Source organism: Anabrus simplex, chromosome 1 (assembly GCF_040414725.1).
Source record: "Anabrus simplex isolate iqAnaSimp1 chromosome 1, ASM4041472v1, whole genome shotgun sequence".
Classification (NCBI taxonomy): Eukaryota; Metazoa; Arthropoda; class Insecta; order Orthoptera; family Tettigoniidae; genus Anabrus; species Anabrus simplex.
Genome location: NC_090265.1, coordinates 188,704,128 through 188,719,257, shown reverse-complemented (window position 1 = coordinate 188,719,257; position 15,130 = coordinate 188,704,128). Strand labels below are relative to the sequence as shown.

Below are 15,130 nucleotides of genomic sequence, written 5' to 3'. Positions count from 1 at the left end.
TATTGTCTCCTCCATTTCTTTTCGTATTTGGCTTTCTTCTTATCATATACTTCTGCATCAAGATCTCTCAAGATAGTCACCTTTATTGAGTGTGGAAGCCTATATCCTCGGTTCCAGAAACAAACTCTTCTGTGAACTCAGAATTGATGAGGAAAGGTCCAGTGCATATGAAAACAACAATATATGTTTATTTGTTCATTCTCTGTGTATGTTTTTATCCTCTTTTTGTTGCATTCTATCTGTGATATATATTTTTCAAACCAGTTATATTATTGTTATTGAATGATTTCTTTATTACTTTGCCAAATTTCGTTATACAATCCTGTAGCATAATATTTGTTAATTCTTTGTGTACTTATCTAGATTATGGGCTCAGTGGATCAGGCATACTTTGAAACTAGTAATACAAAAGTGATGGCTAGTTCTTTCTACAAATTACAAATCAAACCAGCAGTTGTCATCAAGAACTTGCTGCCTGTTAGTATTACATGCTTCCAACCAGGCACAACAATCAGCAAAGTTCTAAGAGCAGGTGAACAGTTACAATTTGCTACCGCAAAACCTGGATCTTCTCTTGTCGTATTTCAGGTAAGATAATTTATTGAAATAATACTATATATTAGAATTTGAAAAGTTACGATTTAAATTCTTCAAAATTGGCATTGTTTAGTGACGTTAACAACTCGCTTAAATAAACTGACTTCCATGTCTTTTACAATGGATAGTAAATGGAGTACCTCACTGGAGTGGTTTCAACTGCTTGTACATAGCCATCCTCAGCAACTGTTTGGTACCAACATTATTATTCAAAAGACAGGACAGAACTATATGCTGATCAACATTAACACTAGTAGTCACCACTTGTAGCACAGACATGTAGGTGTGCTATGTATGGAACAGCATATTGTTAGGTCCCCGTTGTATTATTTATTCATTACCTCTGTTGGTTATTGCTCTGTTGGTTTCTTGTGTTTGTGTCTCTACCGTTTTTCATTGTACTGGTCAAAAGATGGGACAAGAAGACGTTAGCTGCTGGATATTGCCAGGAATAATAATTATTTCATATTGCTGGAAGGTATACGATTGTGTGGAGCATAAGGGATCTGTGGATCTTCATGTGAACCACTCCATTCATTTTGTTGACAGCAGGAGGAATGGTCACATCAATAGGGAAACGGGAGGTTTATGCCTAACGATGGGCGTGCCATGCATACACAGAACGTTGAGAATTGGTGGAGACACATGAAGCACGGCAGCTACATTCCCCTTTAGTGATGAGGGTGCACCAGGTCTTTACAGCTTTTATTTAGTTGTGTTTTATTATGCGGGGATTGGTAACTGAATCTGTGAGTGTGATTGGGGCAAGCAAAAGGGATCTGTGAGCATAAGCCCCAGGTTATGGCCACTATCTATCAGCGAGCTAAAGTTGAATGACTGCAGTGCGTTCTACCTTCCATTGTAGCGAAAAGGTGAATTAATTAACATATCTCTCCTCTAAAAGCTACTCCACATAATATGTCCATCATTTAAACCTCATTATTATGTTATTAAGGGTGATCAGCAGATAGTGAAATTGTACCAAAAAAGGAGTTTAGCACATGTGATTTGAATTGAGACTAGTGAGTGGTTGGCAAATATAGCCTACATCCTGGATTATATTTGAAAGCTATGATTGTTCTCTGTATCTTGTTTTAAAAGTTTGAGTGATCTGGCCCCAGTAGAATTTTTGATATTCGCTGCATCTGAGTTAATATACAACCTTCATAATTAAGAGAACATGAAAAGATGCCTGAGAAAGAAAACATTTTTTAAATAATAGTATCCAACAATAGTTGCTCCCTCACTACCAAACTTTTCCTCTCTCGCTAGCAAGCTTTCACCATGTGGAACGACCGTTCTTTGTTTACTTCTTGCGGAGGACGTAGTCGTTCCTTGGCATTGTACTAAGACATTATCTGAAAATTCCTAAAGTATAAAAACTCGCCAAAAAACTGAGTTTCATTTACCCTAGAAATTCTTTGTAAACCACATTTGTGGTATTACCTTTTGGGGCTAAGACGACCATATGACATAGAACTGTACATGTGAGAAACGGTCATCTCTCAAGTCAAAAAAATTAAATACCGGTATGTTTCTTTACTTTTAAAGGAGATTCCAAATACCTATTTCCACATCTGCAACATCTTCAGTTTTTAAGATATAAGTATCCTCATAAAAAATAATTCAACGATTTTTCACTTTTTTCACCCCCGTCAAGTGGCTTCTCCGGAAACAAAAAGGTACATGTTCCTGTATTGTTAAAGGAGTTTCCAAATCCCAAGTTTTTTGTCTCTAATCAAATGTATGGACTGGCTGATTTGGAGAAGGAAAATTGTGATGATATGTTGGACAAAGTGATTTCCTTAATACAGGAGAAAGTAATAAAAGTTGAGAGTAGTGAGTGTGACATTGATAGTGCTTTTAGAATAGGGAAAAATATGTGAAGAAGACCAATTAAAGTATGTGTGATGTCAAGCCTTTGCAATTTGCTTTGCAATGACCTTATTGATATAGTAAGGCAGATTAAATTAAAAATGAAGAAGCAGGAATAATTATGAGGGATTTAAATACAACGGTGGGTGAAAAAATGCAGTAGAAGAAATATTAATAGAAAGAATTAGAAGTATAGATAAAGAAAGAATGCAACAAGAATGGAAAGAAACTATTAGAAATGTGTGCAGTAGAAGAATTTATTATACATACTGAATGGTGGCTGATTGGGGGAGAAAACAGGGAATTTAACATATATAGTTGATTCAGGAGGGAGTACCATATATTTAGTTATGGCAAATAGAGAGGAACTGAATTATATTAAAAATATAAAGGTTAATAACTGGACAGCATCTCATCATTTCCTTGTTGTTATTCAATTGCTAAGAAGTAAAGGAAATGCAAAGGAAATAAAACAGATTAATAATATACAGAAACAGTTGGTAAGGAATAAATGGAGTGAGGAACATAGAGATGAATTTAGGGATTATTATTGAGGGAAACATTCCAAATTTTGAAGGTATGTATTGAGAATATGATAGAGAATAATAATATAGAGGAGGGAATAAGACCAATTGTAAGATTGATAGTAATAGCTGGTAGAAAAATGGTTGTAAGAAAGAGAAGAGAAAACAAAGAAAACCTGTGGTATAATGATGAGTGTATGAAAAATAAAACTGAAGAGATAAGGGCACTAAAAGTGTACAGAAATGAGGGATCTGAGGGGGTATGGACATAATTCTGTAGATTAGGAAAGAAATGCAAAGATGTAATAAGTGAGAGTAGAAGGACTTGGCAGAAAAAAGAGGTACAATTATTAAATAGGTATTATAAAAAACAAAGGTAGATACCAAGTAAATATAAGCAAGGAGAAGTGGATAATGAACCTTAGGGGGCCGCTAGGGAGTAAGTTGAATGGAAAATAAATAAAACTGAGATAGGTATACTGAAACATATAGGGAACACTCTGCCCACACTAAATGATCCAATAACTATGGACAAAATATTATAGACATTGGAAACAAGAAAGGAGGGTAAATCAAGTGCTATTAGTGGAATTACATATGAATTCCAGAAAATGTTAGGCAATAATAGACAGTTGTTGGAAATAATAACTAATTTTTTTTATTTTTTTAATGTTGATGAAGATGAAATAATATGTCCTAAATACAAAAGAAATGGAGATAGATTGAATACAAATAATTACAGGGGTATTACTTTGTTGGATACACTTAGTAAGTTATATACTGGGATATTAGCAAAAAAGCGTTATAAAATGGGAAGAGGATTCTGTACTCTCCATATACCAGTAAGGATTCAGGAAAGGAATGAGAACCACAGACAATATATTTATATTTAAAATAATAATTGATAAATATATAAAAAGAAAAGCTTGTAGATTATTTGTTACAGCTATTACAGCTATAGACCTACAAAAAGCTTTAGATTTGATCATCAGATCAGCAGATAGGCTGTTGCTGCGAGGCTGGGTAGAACAGGACCGTCAAATAAAATTATTAAGGCTATAGAAGATCTGTATGTGGTGACATGCCCAATTAAAGTGAAGAAAGGCTTTGCGTTAGGAGAGGTATATTAAAATATTGGACTTCAGCAGGGATGTAAATTATCACCAACATTGTTCAAACTCTTTATTTACGATATAATGGATATTTATGGGAAGGAGGATAGGACAAGCTGATGTCTGAAAAATAGAGAAATTCCTCTCCTGGTTTTTGCAGACAACATCCTTCTTCTATCTTTGACTTCAGTCGGTATGCAAAATAGAATCAAGGAACCTGCTGAATATTACAGGAAGTGGAATTTGAAAATTAACATTAAAAGAACAAAGGTAATCATTTGTAAAAAAGTAAAAAAGAATTAAAGAAAAATGAAAGGTTGTGGTTAGAAGGTGTAGGATTTGAAGTGGTCAATAAAATACGAAGGAATTATAACAACATCAAATAGAATGTGAAACCAGCAAATAATACAAGCTAAATTGAAAGGGTTGGCCGCTTTATGTAGCACGGTACATCTGGAAAGGAAGATGCCAAATGATATCAAGAGTATGGGGCAGAAATATAGGGTATTGAAGTAGATAAAAAAGAACTAGATGTAATTAGTATTAATTATTGCAAAATAATAATGGGTCTACAAGAATGTACAGCTAATAGCAGAGTCAATATTATGTGAAGATATAAGTATGCAAGCACTTATAGCTAGAAAGGTAATAGAATACTGGTTGGGATTAAGAAGGGGAAACAGAAGGGAAATATTGAAGTTAGCATACCAACACCAGATGAAACATTTAACTGATGATCACTGACTAAGCTAAAAGGATGCTTGATAGAATTGGAATGAGAGATTAGTGGAATAAAGGGATTCAGAACAAAGATAAAAAAATGTTGCAAGAAAGTTACTACTAGAGTGAAAGATATTGAGAGCAAATGATTATGGTAGAATATAAGACTAAAGGGACATTACCTGAAGTCTGTGAAATTATCCAAAAACAGAGAAATAAGAGGTATGGTATGGTGACTAATGGGGCTATTTAAGAATAAGGGTCAGAAAGATAAACCTGACAAAAACTGTTCTGTACTTTGTGGGGAAATAATGGAAAAAGCTCATCTATTGATAGTTTGTAGGGACTCATAAGTTATGAATTTCATTATGGTCCATATTGACAATTGATCACTATCAAAGGGTAGAGAAAGGTCCATCTATTCAATACCATTAGGTTAATACTGTCATCTATTTATTCATGTTGGTACTAGTTTTGACCTTGCTGTATTAGGTCATCTTCAGTCATGATCAAAATTGGAAGTAGCATGCAGATATATATATGAAAACCAACAAAATATTACAATTGGTATACCTTAATTTGTATTACATAATATATGTAATACTAATATAGCAAGGTCAAAACTAGTACCAGCATTAATAAATAGGTAACAACATTAATCTAATGGTGTTGAATAGGTGGACCTTTCTCTACCCTTTGAGAGTTTGTAGGGAGACGGATGCAATCCAAGTTAAATATCTAGGTAGGGAATATAACACAAAAGTAGAAAATTGTTACAGTATTAAATAATGAATATGGATTGCACCAGGAAGAACTGCAAAAATTTTTTGTATTTTAAAAAGGATGTGAGAAAAGGAAATATGAAAAAATAAAACAAGCATTAATGAAAATAATGAAGGATAAGAGACATGTTTGTCCTAGAATATGTTACACTGTATTACATCAAGAACATTATGAAAAAAGGTGGGGTAATGTAATAACGTAGGGAATGGATATATGGTAATTACAAGTAGCTTTAAATATAATATTAAATGTAGTAATTGGTAAAACATTATTTTTCTTTAATTTAATTATTAAATCACATGTGAATTTGAACATTCATTCCTGAATCTTTCTCTCCAGCTGGTGGTTATCCGTGACTGGGAGAGAGGACTTTTTTGCATGCAGGAAGTTGGTCCATTAACTCATTCATCCATAAAGGAATGTTCTCTCTTTAGTTCCTGGGGTTCTGTAGTAGTAGGCTGAAGCATTCATTCATTCATTCATTCATTAATGCTCTCTCCCCAGTTGGTAGTTATCCATGACTGGGAGAGAAGAGAGTTGATTTATTCATACATTAATGTATGAACGAATGGTTTCGCAAGAAAATATTTTCCACCTAATCGATACCTTTCTATTTTGCCTTTGGCAATTAATAATATCATTAAAAATAACAGTACATGTTTTGATCGCTCTGCAATCATTATCAGCTGTGTACACAAAAGCTTAGATATAAAAGCATTAAAGTAAACACATAATAAAATCCTTGTTGACTTTAAAACTATTGTTAGTAAAGGACGTATGGGTTGGAGGGTTGGGGGATGTTGCAGCGGGAAGGGGACAAGTGTTACAAGGAAGTTGATTTAAAGTAAGTTACAAACTTCTATCTTACTGAGCTAAAATGTCTTTAGTATCTATTTAAGTCCCGAAGGCATAATTAAAATCACTTACTGTGTTAATGCTAGAAGTGGGTGTTGTGATCTTGAAGAGATGTTTTTAACTAGAATGTGCTTCTTCTTTCACTGAATTCTAGTCTTTTTCCTAGTCGCATTGTACTGTGCTGGAAAATGTATAGAAAAGATTGATCCACTCGTTTGTCCTTTTCTAAGTTCAAAAGGTGGATTCACTGTTGGTTTAAGTTAGTAGTTGTGTTCACAGACATTTCAGATTGGATAGCTTGCTGCATGATCCCTGTCTGATGATATTATAAATTGCCAAAGGCAAAATTAAAAGGTACCATTTAGGTGGAAAATATTTTTTCTTACAAAGCCATTAGATTATATCATCGATACGACTATGAAGTGGATAGTTTGTAATATGAATGTATGACTACATTTCAATCATGAAATGATTCATTCATCAATTCATGCAGTCATTCATTAAATTCTTTCATAATGTTTGTTGTAGTTTTAGGATAATTCTGTAGAGACTTGTGACAAAAAAGTGATCACTAATTCAACTTATGAAGGATTAGACACATGTTGTCCTAGACTATATAACTCTGTTAATATCAAGGACAAAAGTAAATTTAAGAAACAAAATTCCGTAGTTAATACGCTTAATTGAAATGTTTATTGATGTAATCGATAAACAAGTTGTAATAAAGAAAATCATGCATATATCAAAACACAATTTGGATTACAATAAATTATTATATTCTATTTTAAATAACATATGTTGTACATGGTAGTAGCTCAGAATGAGTATGAATGTTAGAACTTTAGTTCTTATATTGATCTTTGCAAATTAATTTAAAATTCTTTCTCTACTGTAACTTTGCCTTTCTTATAGATACTTGATTACCGTCAAACTGAATGGAAATATTCTCTCAAAGTCTCACCCAGTCCTCCAGAATTTAGTGTCCTTCAATTCAAGAGTAGTCAGAACACTTTGCTGGGTCTTGGTATGCAAACAGAACGAAAACATGGTTCACTAGTGATGAGTTTGTATAGTCCCTTCTGGTTTTTGAACAAGACAGGGTTGCCTCTATCATATTGGGTAAGTATTATTCCTATAAATAATTTTTTCTGTACTACTGTTTCTCCATTGTGTATATTTATAAATTTTACTATTTGTTTTTTTTTGTTCTTAGTCATGCATCCAGGACTTCAACTTTTAGGGTGAGCTATGTTTATTTTTGTAGTAAGCCGTGTATGCTGGTGTAGATTTTCTCAGCTGATTATGTAATATGTAGAGCAACTGCTCGGATTGCTATGGGTTATTTATATTAATGTCACAAGACAGCAATGTTGGGGGAAATATTAGACAAGGTTATGCTCTCTCTCCCCCCCCTCAACACTATTCAGTGATTGTTTGGAAGAGAATGTAGGATTGTGCTTGGATGGGAGAAGAAGTATCAGTTGATGGAAGAAGGGTTGAATGCATCGGATTTGCTGACAACATGGTGCTTTTAGTAAAAGACAAAGGACCGAGCTCGATAGCTGCAGTCGCTTAATTGCGGCCAGTATCCAGTATTCGGGAGATAGCAGGTTCGAACCCCACTATCGGCAGCCCTGTAAATGGTTTTCCGTGGTTTCCCATTTTCACACTAGGCAAATGCTGGGGCTGTACCTTAATTAAGGCCACGGCCGATTCCTTCCCACTCCTAGCCCTATCCTCTCCCATCGTCGCCATAAGACCTATCTGAGTCGGTGCGACGTAAAGCAACTAGCAAAAAAAAAAAGACAAAGGGATATTGAATGAGTGATCTAAGTGAGACATGCAAGAAATTTGAAATGAATATAAGTAAAGAGAACAAAACGGATGTTGGTAGGTTTAAAGGACTAAAGATAGGATAGAACAGATATCAATCAGTGTTTAAGTATCTGGAAAGCTGGGTAAGAGAGGACATGCAGTGTGGACAAGAAATCAGAGTCAGAATAACAATGGCTAGAGAAGCATTTTACACAAAGGAGAGACTGTTTTGTGGTAGCCTGAGTAAAGAACTGAAAAAACATCTGGCAAAGTGCTTAGTGTGGAGTATTGCTTTGTATGGGACAGAAACCTGAATGATGAAGAAAGGGGATGAGGTAGATCAGTTGGACCGATAGAGTGAGGAATGAAGGGGTGTTAAACAGAGATGGAGAGGAAAGAAGCATGCTATAGATAGTTAAGATTAGGAAAAAGGAACTGAACAGGACACAATTTAAGAAGGGGATGCTTGTTAGTGGAAGTACTCGACTGATTGGTACTGAGAAAGAGAGTCAGAGGAAGAAGAAAATAGCAGATGTTGGACAATATAAGTAGAACAAGAGGAGGCTATGAAAGAATAAAGAGGAAGGCAGAAGATAGAGACGAATGGAGTCCAATCAAGTGGAAACTTGCCGCGAGGCAGAACACTAAATGATGATATAAAAAAGAAGTGACACCTGGAGTTATTTCATGACTACTGAAAGTATAACAATCTAACAACTCAGCTATTCTGTAAGTCAGTTCATAGATTTGTTGATTAATATTAGTTCTGGAGCTTGAAAAATACAATAAAAATCAGCATTTCCAAGTCTGAAGTAATGTCAATTGGGAAGAAACCTAAGAGGATTGAATGGCAGATATGGAATACAAATCTGGAAAAGTGAATTATTTCAATTACTTAGGATGAGTATTCGTGCAAGATGGGAGCATAGGAGGTGCAATTAATTCAAGCTAATGAAGTGAGTTTGCAGTTGTAATTAATGAAATTTTGTAAGAAAGAAATTAACATTTTGACAAAATTATCTTTACACTACTCTGTTTTCATACCAACTCTAGTATATGGGAGAGAAAGATGGATGGACTCAGGATGTCTTATTCATAAGCAGAAAATAATAGTCATGGAAGTAGTGAGAATAATTGCTTGTACAAAGAGCTAAGAAACATGATGGGAGGTGCTTACAATGAGAAAATAAAGGCTTAGTTAGGATTGAACTCATTGGATGATGCACTGTGTGTATGAGCTGGCTTTGGTGGTGAGGTCATGTGAAATGAATATAGTAGGTTTGATTCCCCTGGAGAATAATGGACTTGGTCTTAGAGGGTAAGAGAAACAGAGGGAGACCAAGGTGACTGTGTTTTTAATGATTTAAAGGTAGGAGATGTAGAATGAAATGAGGCTAGTTTTAAGTGGACTGTGGTGGTGGTGGTGGTGGTGGTGGTGGTGGTGGTGGTGGTGGTGGTGGTGATTTTTGTATTAAGAGGAAGTACAACTAAGTAATCATCCACTTTTAAGTGGACATAGGCTTGTAGACTGAATACTGAAAGGCATAAGAGTCTATAATAAAAATATATATATACAGGGCGAGTCCCGCAAGAGTTGCCGTCCTTCCTCCTTACTGCAAGTCCGTAAATAAGAGTATGGTCACCATCTCAATATTCTCATATGCTTGCAGAAATCTCACCAACTTCTGTCAATGGATAATCAGATAGAAAAACAATAAAACCTGCCCCAGTAAGCTCTATAGCGTGTGATTATATTCTTGTTCACTCTGCCATTCAGCCTCACGAATCTTAAAAAATTTTATTATATTTTGTTCCTCGTGAGTAACGACCGTTTACAAGTTATAAACAAATCCCTTTATTATTGTTAGTAAGTACAAACTCTCTGGTTTTACAGATAGACAACTCCCTGCTAGTCTCTGTCATAGAATGATACACCGATAGAGGACATAGAGGGCGTCTCAATCCCTGACATCCTCCCCACCCTGGTCTATCTCCAGGGGGACGACCAGCTGCACTGGACGAGTTATCACAGTCCCCTTTGAATCCTTAAGAATCACGGTTCTGATCACTCCGTCTCTTCCAGTTCGGATTTCCACTATGCGGGCCTTCTTCCACATGTGTCGTGGTTAGTTGTCTTCTTGAAGGAGTGCTACGTCTCCAACTCTCAGATGTGGTCTGTTACCTCGAGGACGTCGAACTTCGTTAAAGCTCCTCAGCTCCATGAGGTATTCCTTAGTCCAGCACTTCCAGAAGTCGTCTGAGATCTTTTGTCGTACTGCTAACTCCTTTGTCAGGTTTGTCCTTAATGCTGGTTCTGGTCCAGTTGGTATGGCCGTTAATCTTTGTCCGGTCAAGAAATGGGCGGGAGTCAGAGCTTCTATTTCATCTTCATTCTGAGAAATGGGTCGTGAGTTGATGGCGGCTTCAATATTTACTAGAATGGTGTTAAGTCTTTCCTCGGTTATCAACGCCTTGCCTAACACCTTCCTCAGGCATCGTTTTGTAGTGCCAACCATCCTCTCCCACCATCCTTCCCACCAAGCCGCCCGTGGAGGAATGAACCTCCATTTGATAGAATGATGTGCTAGGTACTGGTGGATGGAAGATGCAGTAAGGTATTGCCAGAGTGAAGGCAATTCTGTGTTTGTAGCGTGGAAAGTCTTAGCGTTGACCGTGTAGATTACATGCGGCAACCCTCGTCTTCCTGCAAATCTTTGTAATGCGAGGATGAATGTTTCAGTGGTCATGTCTGAACATAATTCCAGGTGTAAGGCCCTCGTTGATGCACACGTGAAGGAGAGCAATATAACATTTCTTCGACTCGTTCCCCACCTTGATATATAAGGGGCCTGCAAAGTCAATGCCAGTCACTTCGAATGGTCGTAAGGGCTTTACACGGTCTGGTGGCAAGGGTGCTTCAATAGCTTCACCAAATTTGTTGTGCACCATTTTACAGGGCAGACAAGTGCACAGAACTTTCTTTATGGCTTGCCTGGTGCGAAGAATCCAATATTCTGATCGTAGCTCTGTCAGCACTATCCGTACACCTAAGTGATGAAGCCTGATGTGTGTCTGCCTTATCAGAAGTCTGGTGAAAGTGTGGGATCCATCCAAAAGTATTGGATGCCTTTCTCTATGCGTCAGGTCTGCGTATTGAAGTTGTCCACCAAGTCGAATGATGTCGTCTTGGATGTATGGATTGAATCTTTTAATCTTGGACTTATTTGGAAGCGGAATGTTTCGCCTCAAGGCGGTGAGTTCCATACCGAAACATTCTTCTTGAGTCTGACGTATCCAGTAAAGTCGAGCGTTATTTATATCTATTTCTATGAGATACTTGGGGTATCGTACTCTTTCCTTCATCACTCTGATAAAACGTAGAACCCAACAAGTAACATGTATCAGTTTCCAGTACGAACTGAATTGTGATGTGTTTAGCAGTGATTCATGCAAAGTGATTAGTAGAATTTGCTTAGTTGGTTTCTTCGCATCTGGTAGAGATGTTATGTCTGATGGGTTTTCCAATGGCCATGATGTGTGTTCACCAACGAGCCAAGAAGGACCATGCCACCAAGTATCATTTGAGCGTAAGTCATTTGTCGAGAGTAAAATGGCGCCCGGTAATGACGACGTAGTGTTTTATTCTCCGAGTAAATTAACCGTAAAATGTGACGAAAAGTGCGGAAAATGTCGAAAATTAGTGAAAAATGGAATGTTGTGTGATTCATGTGATCGATGGTGGCATTATAAGTGCGGAAATTGCCCTAGAGACGTAAAAACTAATGAAAATGTTGACTGGATTTGTGAGCAGTGTGTTCGGAATGTTGTTGTTGGGGACGGCGTTGACGAAGCACCGAAAACAGTCGATGAAGAATATAAAAGTGCATTAGAAATTATAAACATTCTAAAAAAGGACAATGAGACTCTTAAAGTTGAAAATCAAGAATTAAAAGAAAGACTGCGATCGCTAGAATTTGGGACTGACCATTCTTCGAGTGATATACCGGTACAAGTAACAAACTCGAGCACGTGGTGTCAAGTAGTTCGTGGATGGCCGGCTAAGAAGAAATCTACAACTGAATTTCTGGAAATAAACATTAGAAATAGATTTTCTGCCCTAAATAATTTAATCCTGGAAGAAAGTGATCGCGCGCGTGAAACCAAATCATCGCGATCCGTTGCCGTGCAGAGTTTAAAATTTAGGCCTAGAATTCAGATTCAAGACCCAGTTAGGCCTAAATCAGCGAAGGTAGCTGTGTTTGGTGATAGCCAAGGAAGGGGAATTGCGGGATTGATTAACGACGAGAATATAGCAGCAACCGGAGAAATATATCCAGGAGCTTCTATCAGCAGTGCTGTGGAAAACGTAGAAGCAGCAACTAGTAACTTCGGGAGCGGCGATGCAGTGCTTATCATCGGTGGGACGAACGACGTAGCTCGCGACGACGCCAGGAATGTAAGATCACAACTTAAACATACACTAGGGAAGCTGACCCACACTAACGTTTTTGTAGTGAACGTGCCCCACAGGCATGATTTGAGTAGAGACTCGTGTGTGAACATTGAAGTGGACAAGGTCAATACAGATATTGTTAAAATTTGTAAACATTTTCGGAATACTCAGGTTATTGAATGCAGCAGTTTTGAGAGATACTGTTATACAAAACATGGCCTCCATCTAAACAATTCAGGTAAACGGAAGATAGCAAATATTGTTCTAGATTTTATTAATCTTAAGATATGTACTGTAAAACAGGCGACTCCCTTGAGTTATAATACTGACCAGGAAAACTAGTAGAAAGAGCCAGCTGTACTTCAAGCTGGCTCAGTCAACTAGAAAAAGAAACTCAGGATAGTAAGGAATTTCAAGTTACCCAATTGCAACAGTCAAGTTTTAGGGAGGAAGGGGGTCTGAGATTGCTCTTGGTAAACTGTCAAAGTGTAGTAAATAAACAATTAAAATTCGGTACATTGATGGAATCTTATGAGACTGATGTGGTGATAGGAGTGGAATCATGGTTGAAAGAAGGGGTGGGTAATAGAGAAGTATTTCCAGAAGGGTACACAGTCTATCGTAGAGACCGAGGAGATAAAAAGGGAGGGGGGGTGTTTATTCTGGTGAAGGAAACTTACTGTTCACATGAATGGTTTACTGATGAAAGGGATGAAATATTAGGGATAAAATTAGTTTGTGATAATATGGAGGAGGTGGGAATTATAGGAACATACAGGCCTGGAAGAGAGGAAAGAGACATGGAAATCTTTGAAAAAATAATAGATTATACTGGTAAAAACAATAATAATGATATGGTAATAATTGGGGGAGATCTAAATTTGCCTGAAGTTGAATGGAAAGGAGCTGCAAGTGAAGCCCATGAACAGAAACTGGCAAATAAGTTAATTTGGGAGGGAGGATTTACTCAAGTAGTACAAGAACCGACTCGTCTCAATAACTTACTAGATGTATTCTTGGTTAAACCATGGGAAATTGTTGATAAAACTGAGGTAATTGAAGGAATAGGAGACCATAAGGCTGTAATAATGGATGTAGGACTCGTACCAAAAAGGCTTAATAAGAGGGCTACACAAGACAAGAAATTGTACAGAAAAACTAAAGTTGATGAATTTGGGACTTACCTTAAATCACAATTCAGTTGTTGGATAAGTGAAGGAAGTAACGTGGATACACTTTGGGCTAAATTTAAAGGAATTATTTGGGAAGGAGAGAAGAGATTTGTACCTGTTAAGAAGGGTAAAATGACCTCAGACCCTGTTTATTATACAAGGGAAATAAGAAAATTAAAAAGAAAATGTAGAATAGTAAACAGGAAAATCAAAGAGGGTAGGGAGAGTAGAGAAACTAGAAAACAGCTAATGAGGGAACTGAATAGAGTGAAAAAGGAAGCAAAAGAGAATTATATGAATGGCATACTTCAAGAGGGTAATGACCACAAAGGGAAATGGAAAAAGCTGTATTCATATATCAGGAATCAAAAAGGAAAAGGAATCCAAATTCCTACAATGGTGGGAGAAGGGGGTGAACACTATTTAACAGATACTGAGAAAGCAAACCTATTTAGTAGGGAATTTAGAGATTCAGTAGATGATTGTCAAGAGTTGGAAACCGAAAGAGAAGATAGAGAGGGAGAGAGACAGAGGGAAACAAGAAGCTTCTCATTCACAAACGAAGATATTTTCAGAGAAATCCAACTGCTTCAGCAAGGAAAAGCAGCAGGAAGTGATCAAATTACTGGGGAAGTATTAAAGACAATGGGGTGGTACATAGTGCCTTATTTAAAATTTCTCTTTGACTATGTCATAAATAATAGTGTAATACCAAAGGAATGGAAGGAATCTATAATAATACCAATTTATAAAGGAAAGGGTGATAAAAGGAAACCAGAGAACTACAGACCAATCAGCCTGACCAGTATAGTTTGTAAAATTCTGGAGAGTTTAATATCAAAGTACATCAGAGGGATATGTGATGATAAAAATTGGTTCATGAGGAGCCAGTATGGATTTAGAAAGAAATTTTCTTGTGAGGCACAACTGGTGGGATTTCAGCAGGACATAGCAGATTGGTTGGATTCAGGAGGTCAGTTAGATTGCATAGCCATAGATCTTTCCAAAGCCTTTGATAGAGTGGAACATGGAATATTATTAAAGAAATTGGAGGGAATAGGATTGGACGTAAGGGTTACACGTTGGATAAAAGCATTTCTAAATTCAAGGGTTCAGAAAGTCAAAGTAGGAAATAATGTATCTCAGGAAGAGAAAGTTTGGAAGGGAATTGCACAGGGTAGTATAATCGGTCCGTTACTTTTCCTAATATACGCAAATGATTTA

The 15,130-nt window shown here is 36.7% G+C and overlaps 1 protein-coding gene across 1 annotated transcript in view; it reads left to right on the top strand.

Moving 5' to 3' along the window:
• The window catches only part of LOC136885511 (intermembrane lipid transfer protein Vps13), a 1,358,975-nt gene that overhangs the window by 1,057,462 nt on the left and 286,383 nt on the right, over window positions 1-15,130 (top strand). The window contains exons 45-46 of the mRNA XM_067158109.2: window positions 364-588; window positions 7,379-7,585. Of these exons, the coding sequence (XP_067014210.2) occupies window positions 364-588; window positions 7,379-7,585 (432 nt within the window). The remainder of the gene's footprint in view (window positions 1-363; window positions 589-7,378; window positions 7,586-15,130) is intronic.